Genomic DNA, 11802 nt, shown 5'->3' with positions numbered 1-11802 from the left:
TTGGCCTGTTGCAAAAAACTAAGGGGGCTCTGTCGAGGTTATTCTCGATGATATTCCCAAAGGTGAGCCAAAAGAAGACCCTTGGCAAAATGGCGGACACTTTCTTCGTCGACTCTTCTGAGGCTATAGAGGTACTTAAGCGACGCTCCCATCTGTTTGGGGCGGTTCTTACTTTCCAAGTATACTCTGTTTTTCCTTGTGCACTGCCGGTAGATGACAACAATTGCCTAGTCAGTCTTGAGCCTTTCAAACAGTCGGCAGTGATCTGTGCTAGCCAGCTTCTCAAGCTAGTCGATGAAGAGAAGACGAAAGCTACGCCTAAGGCTGCACCTGATTCATCATCGGCTCAACCTTGAAATATTTCTTGCTCCATTATTGTAATTAAACATGATGTAGTTTAGTCTAGCTTTGCTTTGTATTGGCTCTGTTTCCAGTATCAAAAATCTTTTGGATGTAATATATGTGCTCGCGATGGGAGTTTTTATTCACGCTCTTCCGAGTTGGAAAAAATGTGCTGCAGATTCCTTCAACCTCTTCTCGTGCTGACTCTTCTTTGAATCCTTTGGCTATCGATGAATCTGAACTTGTTCGTCGTTTACGCGATCAGATTTCTCGATTGAACAAAGACATAACCAATCTCCACGTTATGGCAGCATTGGTGAAAAGGAAGAGCGAGATTGCTACTGTAATTGAGCAGCATGCTCTAGATCGCCTCTGTGCCGCTACCGAAAGCTTAAGTTGTGAGTACCTGAACCCCTTCCAATTTCCATCGTTTTACTAGCTAAGTAATCTTCTGCTGACTATTTTTTTTTTGCATTTCAACAGTCGTTGCTTTCGATGAATCAGAAGAAACAGGCGAATTCACGAAAAGATCAAAGCAATGACCGATGTCTCTCACCCGAAACATGAATTGTGGTCAAATCGACCAAAAGCTGTAGCCGTGGCTAAATTTGAGCATCGGGTGGAAAAGGTGCATTATTATTTTGACAAGTACCACACTCATCTTTCGATGGTATGGAAGACCTTGTTTCCACTAGATCCAGCACCTGAGACTTTGTCTGCTTTGTTTACTCGATTCAAGAATCCTGAGAGAATTCGCCTACTGGTGCGGAAGGAACTTCTTGCTGGAGCCGAACTTGCACTTGCCTCTGTTTTAGCCTGCCATCCGACCTTAGATTTGGAGGTCATAGCAAATGCTAACAGGAGATTAGACCAGTATTATTCCATAGCCAGACACCCTCCATATGCTATTATTTCTCGGATGGAAACACGAATTGAAAGGGATTTGAAGGCTCGAGAAGACCAAGAAACCCTGCCATGAAATTATGTATATATAACCTTGCGCTGCAAGTAGTAATCTTGTGTGTACTTTGATGTGTTACATCATTTGTTTTTGAACTTGTTAGCTCGATGAAAAAGTTTTTGCCGGGGCGGCTGATTGATCAAGTTAGCCTGCTCACCCGACGACTCCGTTGTATTTTGCATTATTTGCAGAGTCGATCTGTAAGTTTTGTAAGAGCGACACTCATCGAATGAACGAGGGATTTATGCGCTTTATGTATTTGGCTTCGTGTCACACGGTGCACCGGTATGAACCTTTTTGTAAGTAATATTTTCTTTTCCATCGACTGCAGCCACTCGCGAATTATCTTGAGGCTTGGATGGTTTATTTCGTATCGATAATCATAGCTCCCGATGGGAGTATTAATTAATCATCGGTACTATAAGTAGCCCACGAGTGTTGTCGAGTTTAACCATGTATCATGCAATTATAGCTGAAGCTCCTGATGGGAGTAGTTAGCTTTAATAAAAGAGGACTCGAATAATTGTTCGAGTAATGAATTCAATAAATATAGGAGCCCAATCAAGAATTTTATTCATAATATGTGACAGACTGAGAAGCCTTCATGTAGCGGATAAAGAGTAGATGTGTCCTCTGAGTAGAATCGCCGCAGTTGGGCGACGTTCCATGGATTGTCAACGTCCTTGCCCGAAGCAGGATTTTTCAGACGATAAGCTCCTCCTGGTATAACTTCGGTGACTTGAACGGCCTTCCCATGGAGACTCAAGTTTCAAAGTTCTTTCTTGCTTTAGTCGCAACACCATGTCACCAATGTTAAAACCACGGTTGCGAACTCTTCGACTGTGGTAATTTCGAATTGCCTGTTGATATACAGCCATCCTGGCTAAAGCAATGTATCGAGCTTCATCAAGAAGGTCTATAGCATCTTGTAGTGCAATATTGGAAGTTGCCTCTGTGTACGCAGTCACTCGGGTAGCTTCAAAACGAACATCGGCTTGTAAAACAGCTTCGGCTCCGTGCACAAGAAAAAATGGAGTATACTTGGTTGACCTGTTTGGTGTAGTCCGTGGGCTCCATAGCACCGAGGGCAATTCTTCGACCCAAGCTCCAGCTGCGCCTATCAGACGCTTTTTAATGCCGTCACATATTAAGCCATTTATCCTTTCCACCTGACCATTGGTTTGAGCATGTACAACCGAGGCAAATTTAAGCTTGATATTACCATCATCGCAGAATTTGCGGAATTCCTTGGAGTCAAAATTACTTCCATTATCTATAATGATGCTGTGAGGCATACCGAAGAGACAAGTTATTCCTTCGAAGAACTTAACAGCAGTTTTAGCTGTTTGATCTCTGACTGGTACGGCTTCGATCCATTTAGTGAACTTGTCGACTGCGACCAATAGGTATGTGTGCCCTCTCTGCGATGATCCCGGCAGCGGACCAACTTGATCGAGTCCCCATTGTCCAAAAGGCCAAGCGAAGGGTATTGTCATTAGGTCTGTTGCAGGTGCGTGTGGTTTTGGTGCAAAACGTTGACAAGGATCACACTTTTTTACCAAGTCTCGGGCATCAGACACGGCCGTTGGCCAATAAAACCTTGCTCTGAAAGCTTTGTCTACGAGGGCTCTACTACTTGCATGGTGACCACAAGTTACTTCATGTATTTCCTGCAGAAGAGCTTTTCCATCGTTAATGGCGATACACCTTTGAAAGATACCAGAGATGCTGCGCTTGTAAAGTTCGCCATCAACTATAGTGAAGGCCTTAGATCGTCGCACGATACGCTTGGCTTCCGTTGGGTCATCTGGTAGTTTTTGCTCCATTAAGTATGCTAAGAAAGGCTCAGTCCACATGGGTTCAAGGAGAAATACTTGCTTTGCTGGCTGTAGTGCAGGACCTTCGACATCCTCTTTATTCGCTGGACTATCGGTCGACACTCCCAGAGGTGCCGATACTTTTTATTTAATTGACCTTTGAGCAATAACTTCATAAAAGACTCCATCTGGGATAGGAGAACATGTGGACCCTTTATTGGCCAGAGCATCGGCTTCCTCATTGCTAGCTCTCCCGATGTGTTTTAGCTCGCACCCTTCGAATTTGGCTTCCATAGACACTACACCACGACAGAGATCTAGTAACACAGTCATGTGCTACTATAGCTTAGAAAAGGTGTTACTGACCCTCCTAGTAACACCTTTTTTATGTGTTCTTATATGTCGTGTTACTAGGTGTTGTCTTTGTAGCACATAAACAATTGTTCCTATAAGCACATAAAACTGTTACAAGCGTACCGTAGTAACACAAGCTATATGTGTTACCTTAAGTTCTAGTAACATCTTTTTATGACAGTAGTAACACCCTTAGTAACATGTTTTTCTTGCTGTAGTAACACGGTTGGTAACACATATTACCAACTACTGTAACACAATTATTCAAGATTGGGGCGAGCCTACAGGGCCCTAGTAACACAGTTCAGTATTAATAGTAACATGTTTTTCTATATATTGTAACATAGCTATTCTTGTTTGTCCCATACTTAGTAACATGTTTATATAGTTGTAGTAACACCTCACGGTTAGTCAAAATGTTTAATATGCATTGGTTTTCCTTATATGGTGCTTGTTTAAAATTCCTTACTTTCGTATTTTATTGATAAATTATTTCGTTAAACTTGTATGTGAAAATGACAAGCATATACCACCCTGTGTAATAACAAAAGGATCATACATACAATGAGCAACACGTGCATATGAAATGCATTATGGAGATAAAACCAACGTGTTTCATGTCACTTCATAGCATTCATAACAATGAACACATAGATGATGCGTATTTAAGAAAAACTACTACATTTCTCAACATACTAAGCTAACCTATAATACATGAAATACTTAATATCATCGTGACTATGCAAAAACACCAATCATGGCTGCTCCAATCTGCCCTTCGATATTTCTCAGACCAATCCTACATATTTTCCATCTTCACTCCATCGTTAGACAAAGCATCAATATCAACTCTCAAGTCATCCACTGAACTTCTCAATCTGGAAAGAAAGTTACAGTTATATATGAAAATAAAAATATATCAAAATATTATAACAACAAAACTCTTGAAGGAACATACACATGCTGAAGGCCAAGCAATTGTTACTCCAGAGGAAAAAGCATCACCGATTGTCACACACTTCTCCCTTTCTCTTACCAAGCGCTCATCTTCGCCAATAGGTTCATCAATTTGCACATGTGTAAATTGTCGGCCCAGCTCAACACCACCAACCAATGTTTTTGAATTACTATCCAAAATAGTTGCATATGCCACGCGCCTTTTATTTGGATATATTGAAGATTTCAAAATTACTGCATTACGAATCTACAGTAGGATCAAAGCCACCATTAATAAGAAAAAGACAAATAACCTGAGACATGGATGCAACATGAACATACTATTCATTTACCTCTTCCGAAGGACGACATCTCTTCTTTGAGGACATATGGCTTGGAGTCTTGTTTTGAGTCATTTGTTTGTGCACTCTTCTCGAATTTTCATCCAGATTCTCACCGCTCTTTCTCATGTGCTAAGAAATAAAAATAAAAAGGTTGTAATGTTCAGATTTAGGAAACTAAAGTTGACAATGCATTCTTTTAATTCCACAAACATTAGATATCATGATTTCTTAATAGATAACCAAGTAGATTTGACAGCGAATAATCTTTACCTCCCGTTCTTCAGGAAAAGGAGGTGTTGGTGATGATTGTCCTTGATATGAGAATTCATTGCTACCCTCGCAGTCATGATGATGCTTCCATACAATGAGAAAGTTAATAAAATAAGCTGCTCACTAAGCATACTTTCTCAGGTCCACCATAGATTGTAGTAATAAATGTACCTTTATTGTATCTTTTGGTCTGCTCACTAAGCGTACTTGCTCAGGTCCACTAGCATGAACTCTCTACAAAAGTGCAATATTAAGGAAGAGAATTCAAAAAGAAAACTAACACATGCCTGGTACATTAGCAAATACCTTTCTTCTATTCTGTGGTACTTCCAGCTGAAATTCATCATTGCCTTGGCGTAAATTGGCCTACAGAATCAAAAAGTAGTTTCAGTACATTATTTATGTGAATGTACAAAAATAAAATTAGCATTGCAATTTTTATAAGACCACATACTTCATCCTGGTTTCTAAATCCTTCAATAATTTGGTCTTGCTCTTCTATGCGTTGGTCCTGCTCTTCTATACTCCGCTTGAGCTTTGCTATTTCCTCCATAACATCACTCTCTCCGGCATGTGATGACCCGTTTGTTGTAGTCATATTGATGTTCTTGAGATAGCGTGGTAACCGACCATAAACTTGGTTAGGCACTGGAAGCAAACCCATGCCATGCACTTGTCCAGGCTTTTCTTCCCCCAAAATTGTATGTAAGGCATCACCTTTCCATGCAACTTTTCCATGGTCACTTTGTGCTAGCTCTGGTTCATTATGTATTAGCTTTTCCAAGTCAGCCAAGTCAGCCTGTAAAAGAAGAATAAGGCAAAGGCATACGCTACTTATTAGATTCAATGTTAACTTGATATTGTGCAATAATTTAACTTATATTAGCCTACCACATGTTTATTTCTTTCTTCATCTTTTTTTCTATGAGTCGCTAAATAAACCTTCGCTCTATGTGGTTGTTTCTTTTCAGGATCTTCTTGTCGCTGCAAAACAAGTAGAAAAATATTAAAAGTGATGTGGAAAACTATTACACCATTAAAGATACAGAATATAAGCAGTTCATATTGATCAATTGAGAAGAATGGCTGAGATCTGACCTATGTTCAAATCTAACTAATATACATGGATACAAAAAGTTCTAAAGTCAATACAATTAGATTGATCACGGCTCAGAATATTTTCTTGAGTTTAGCAAAAATTGGCGGTAAAAGCCAGAAACGGCACTATCCAGTTTAACTTGTAAGTAGTGTGTCCCTTAGGCGTAATTGGCAAGGCATTGTCCCAGATGTATGACATGTAAAAAAAAGATTACTCACAAGGTCCTCAGCCCAACGAGCATAACTCTTTGTACCAGCTGTATGAGATGTTTTCACAGATGCTCGGCTAATTTTGTTCTTCTCACTAACTGCCTGTTACGATAATATGACAATGCAGTACTTAACAACACCACACAGTCCACTAAAAAATGATCGAAAGCTTACCCTTCCTTCTTTGGATTTCCAATAGTTGACAAGTTCACGCCATTGGTCGCTGTCCACATATTCACATATTCTGGACAAAGCTTATACAGAGCTTTTCTTTTTTTCTTTGCATTAAAAAATTCTTTCTTAAGACCAGCCTTGAATTTTCTCCAATCTCGTCCGATAGTTTTTAATATCCACTTATCACATTTAGCAGGATACAAGAACTTTGTCTGGATTTTAAGAAATAATGAATAAATGTAATCAGCTAGGTCACCATTGTACTTATACTAGAGCACACGTAGGGAAGTAAAATAGTATGGTAGATAATATAACTCTATTTTTCTTCTCGTGTTATATTGGAATACCTGTACACACTGAAGTATTGTGTCAGCCCCACCATCCTTCTTGACATTACGCCAATCCTTTTTGTCAAGTGGGCAATAGCCCCCAAGTCTAGCTATTGTGCCAAGAAATTTCCCTAGGACTCCACCTTCGTCCCCAATAGGCTGGCCAAGATTATTACATTTTACAACTATGCGTGCTCCATCTGGCATGTTCCAAACAGCTGGCAGGGAATGTGCTCCACGTTTGTCAACAGCTTTACCATCACCTGGCATTTTGGTTTACATTAGTATTAATTAAATTAAGGAAACAAATCACCCTAAGTACTTCGAAAGCATCAAACAAGTAAGAAAAGTTAGCCTACTAATGAATTGATCAAGAGCATGAATCTATGATGACAAATTCCATTCTCGGGTGTGATTGTGTGTATTCAGATTAATTAGAAAAAATGGATAAATGTATAAAGAGCTAGGCGGGTTAATTAAGTGGAAGCCAACTTAGATTGTTGATACTTTGTAGTTAGTATCATACCAGTCATATTATCGAGGTTGTCATCTCGCTCAGTAAGATGATCCTCGTTATCTTCCAATTCATGTGTCTCAAGCAGATCACGTGATGACCGAGATTGCTCACTATTGGCGAAATCTCCATTGGCGTACTGAGCACGGCTCTGAACCACATTCAATCTTTTTGATTTACGCACCATTGCTGCAATTAATTCATACAACATTTACCCGTTAATTGCAAGTATAGATACAAAAGTGATCTAGGCTAAACATGAAAATAGACTGCAAGCTAAACTCTACAGAAACAAAGTAGTAGTTGAGTTTAAGTTTGTAATTACTTTGTGACTTGCTCGTCCTAGTTTGTGTTGCTCCTTCAGGGAAGGCATCCTCCTCCTCAAAGCTTGTAATGGGTCCATCATCCTCACCCTGAGGTTCTGATGGAGCAACATCAATGTTGGCCCTCTCCTTATACACGTACAACTGTACCCTCTTCTCCTTATTGTGGTCAGTTATCATTTTCCGCACATGAGTGTCGTTATCGATGTGTACTAGATGGCCCTTGCCGCGAGCGTATTTCTTCCTGTAGTAGAGGTAATCAATCCCCGAGAAGCCAACACCTTCAATCAAGTTGACCAAGTCATAAAAGGAGATATTGGTCCTGTCCATTGATGCTTCAAGAACTTTATGATTTTTATTCTCATCTTCATAGTACAAGTTAATGTTCCAAATTTCCATGGCCATCTACAGTAACATGGATGTAAGAAATATCAGAACCAAACAAATCTTAGAATGAATAGCACTAGTAGCTTCTGGAGAGAATCAAATCAAAGACATTTATGAAAAAAAAAAAAAATCAAAGACATTTATGAAACCATGTACTGATTTAAGAATAGTTGCACAGTCATGATCATTGATAACACATTGGAAACGGAAATAACCGTGCAATCATAAAATAAGATATGCATGCTCATTTCTAAAAGAGAGTAAAAATAAAAAAGGAATAATAACGTGGCAGTGATAAAATAAAAACAAGAAACTAAGGGTGTTCAATTAGTTGATCTGGGGCGCCACTATATGTAAAAGAGAAAATCTTGTGTCATCTAGAGTTACACACAGTATCTTTTTAACCAAAGCGAAAGGGGGGGTCCCATATACAAATTAATTTATCATTCATAAAAAACCAGAAGGCTGGTGAGAGTACAGCAAAAGAAATATACAAGGAAACTTAGGAGGACATCAACGATGCAATTAGCTGAGGAGACGGATCAAACGAGAAAAGAAGAGGCTATTCTGTCTGTCCATTGTGTAATACGTTTCTGAACAAGGGAGAAAAGAATAGGCATTCACATATATTATTGAGATTACGGAGTGCATTCTCCTGGGAATTGGGACCCTGAGGGGTTTGGGGGTCTTGAGATCTGGAGGCAAATCAGCAAAGGACACACTACCTCCGTATTTACCCGCGAGATGTAGCCGTGAAGCTTTGTGCTCTTGCCGGCGGCGCGGTGAACCAGGCCGATGCAGATGCGATCCAATTGATTTGTGTGCTGAGTAATGGGGGGCGGGGGCTTAGGGGAAAGGCCAGGAGGTCAAGGATGACATCGCTGGAGATGTGGAGTGGAGGGCGGCGCGGTTATGTCAATGGCGGCGAGGCCGAGGTGGGTATAAATCAGGGCATTTTGTTAAGATAATTGGAGGGAATATATTTTACATTACCGCGCGTCAGCGGCAAATTTACATTAGCGCCAAATATTTTGGGACGTTGCTACAGGGTGCTATAGCACTAATTAGTCTACCACGGTGCCCCACCCACATTAGGAAATAAAATTGCCCGACATCTCCGTGTTCCAAATATAGAAAAGTTCTGATCCCACAGGTTTCCTTCTCCGCTCCGGTCTACACGTGAAATACGGGGACCACCCCGCCTTCTCATTACCCCGCTCCGTTGCAAATTCATGACAAAAACAAAAGCAAGCTCTGAATCGTGTACAAATTCACACAAAATAAAACACGAAGTACTGTAACTGCATCTTGTGTATTCTTCCTTGAGTTCAGAACAAATATTTGCATGTAAGAAATTGGAGTTTAACTGCACAAAGTTAAATCCCAGAAAATATACTAGTGTTTGTGATTCCAATTGAGGATGTAAAAAAGGGGCAGTGTGAATGTAGAAAAAAGAAAAAAATTACATACAAATTCCGTGCAAACCTACTATTTTCAAGATCTGGATGTAAAAAAGGGAAAAAATTACATCTGCTGCCATCATTCTGGATGTAGAAAAAGGGAAAAAGTTAATTCTAGATGTATAAAAAAAATCAAAAAGTATATCCCAGCTCTAAAATTTACAACAAGAAATATAGATAACCTGCTATTATTACATCCTTGGAGCAAGGATGGTGCGGGAGTTGAGAGGAAGAGGATTCTATCCATTGGCAGAGCCCGACGGCATGCTGGACCCAGCGACGCGCAGTAGAGTTGAGGACCCAGCGACGCGCGCCATGGAGAAGGGGCCAGCAGCGCGCGGCAGGGGTGAGGCCCTTCGCGGCGGCGCGCCATGTAGACGGGGTCAGCAGCGCGCATTCGGGGCGAGGCTCTTCCTGACGGCGCGCGATGGAGACGTCCCCTGCATCGCAGCATGGAGACGGGGCCAGCAGCGCGCGGTAGGGGCGAGGCCCTTCCCGGCGGCGCGCCATGGAGACGGCCCCTGCAGCGCGCGGTAGGGGCGAGGTCTTTTCCGGCAGCGCGCCATGGAGACGGCCACTGCAGCTCCGTGTGGTGGCGCCGCCCCTCGTCTTCCGTTGAGCGCCTCCAAACCAGATGCTAGCCAGAGATATTCGGGATGAGAAGAGATGGGGATTTGGACGGGATGGCCATTGAAATTGAAATTAAAAAAAAAAAGCACATCTAGATACTGTGGTGCTCCTGTGGGTGCCAAACATCCCACGTTCTGGTCGTAGTCTCTTGAAAACTCTCGAACCGCCGGATTTTAATCGGACGCACGTGAAAGGTGGGCACCGGCAAAGACAACAGAGTGCTATGGCAGGAATTAGAAATCGGGAATATTTTGCCCCGCGGAAGGAGTCAGCGGGAAAATTTTACATAGCCAATTTCTTGCCGCGCATAATTTTGTTTCCTTTCAGGTTTTTAGGTTAAGAAGGAAATTTCCAACTATTAGATAGAATATATTTACCTCCATATTAAAATATAAGTTTATTTAAAAGATAAGAGCATCTCTAGCAAAGTTCAGTCTCCCGAAAAACTAGTTTCCAGCGAATTTGGAGGTGGCGTAGCACAGAACCCGTAAATCGGAACTGAAAAACTTGAAATTGAAATTCGCGGGAGTATTGTTCATCACAATACAAGTTCGACGATGGAATTCATATTCATACATACATAATTTACACGCGACTCGGGGTACGTACCGGGGCCGGGGCGGCAGACGATGGCGAGGCGGAGAACGGCGGAGGAGGACGCGGCCTACTCGGAGTCGAGGTCCAGGATCTCCTGCTTGACACGGCGGACGCGAGCCTCCCTCTGCGACGCCTCGTGCAGGCGCACCTATCGAACGGCCTGCTGGATTTGACATCGCATCCTCCTTGTCGTTGAGGACGTAGTCGCCGCTATGGAATACTCTGCGCGGCGCCTCCTTCTCCTCCTCCTCCTCCTCCTCATTGTTGTCGTCGATGGGCGGCAACAGGCAACGCCACGATCCTCCGGAGGAAGGGCCCTCGATGTTATTGGCGTAGCGGGCGAGCTTCCCTAGAGGAATTATGTCCTTTTGCTTCCTTCCAACATTATACATGAGCCTTTTAGCACTCGTGCCATTTATAGTAGCGCTATATCCACTGTGTATCTTTTCTCTTTGATATAATTTATTTTCTTGAGTTTTCCACTATAATATGGTATGTGCATGATAGCTAAGCTGATCTGGGTTGTCACGTAACAATTATCGTTGCGAGCTCCATTTGTTCTGTTATTTCCTTCCCTTCAGTTTGTATTGTCTAGCTACAATGACTAGATACATAAGTCCCATTGGCTTGCAGATTGTTATGTTCGGGCTGCAAGGTAGCAGTAGTTGACATTCTTGTAGTCACTGCACTGTGTGAATTCACTTGGTACAGGATTTAAATTGAAGCTAAAAGTTCTAATTCGTTTTCAATTCTTCTACACAGGTTGTGATGAAGAAGCAGAAACCTAATTCTAAGAAGAGGAAGCGAAAGGTCATTTCCCATTTCTTTGTCTTTTGCCTAATTATTGAGTTTCTTTCATAGTCTTTCAATTCTCTGAAGGAGGATGCGACTCTCTTTTCATCTCATTCTGGTGTGAGGCTATTATGTGTAATACACACTTTACTTTCTTCCCTTTTCAGATTTAGGAACATATTTATTTCAAAAATATTACAAGATTTGCATAGATGCACTTACCAGATATATTTGATGTATTTGCAAGTAGCAACAGGTATAACC

At 41.5% G+C, this 11802-nt stretch overlaps 1 protein-coding gene across 2 annotated transcripts; it reads right to left on the bottom strand.

Moving 5' to 3' along the window:
- Positions 1 to 4054: 4054 nt before the first annotated feature.
- LOC127313952 (uncharacterized) lies at positions 4055 to 10388 on the bottom strand. Of its 2 annotated transcripts, XM_051344429.1 has the most exons (13): positions 9702 to 10388; positions 8785 to 9603; positions 7675 to 8077; positions 7362 to 7538; positions 6854 to 7098; positions 5916 to 6008; positions 5479 to 5823; positions 5331 to 5390; positions 5196 to 5258; positions 5025 to 5108; positions 4764 to 4883; positions 4433 to 4678; positions 4055 to 4352 (listed from the first exon to the last, which is right to left on the bottom strand). In XM_051344429.1, exons 3-13 carry the CDS (start codon positions 8075 to 8077, stop codon positions 4332 to 4334), a joined length of 1857 nt encoding a protein of 618 aa, XP_051200389.1. In that variant the 5' UTR covers positions 8785 to 9603; positions 9702 to 10388; the 3' UTR covers positions 4055 to 4331. The 2 variants fall into 2 exon arrangements, with proteins under 2 accessions (XP_051200389.1, XP_051200387.1); XM_051344427.1 differs by having other exon boundaries at positions 8797 to 10388.
- Between the last annotated feature and the right edge of the window lie 1414 nt (positions 10389 to 11802).

This window comes from Lolium perenne, chromosome 7 (assembly GCF_019359855.2).
Source record: "Lolium perenne isolate Kyuss_39 chromosome 7, Kyuss_2.0, whole genome shotgun sequence".
NCBI classification, from domain to species: Eukaryota; Viridiplantae; Streptophyta; class Magnoliopsida; order Poales; family Poaceae; genus Lolium; species Lolium perenne.
This window is presented reverse-complemented; position numbering and strand designations above follow the sequence as displayed.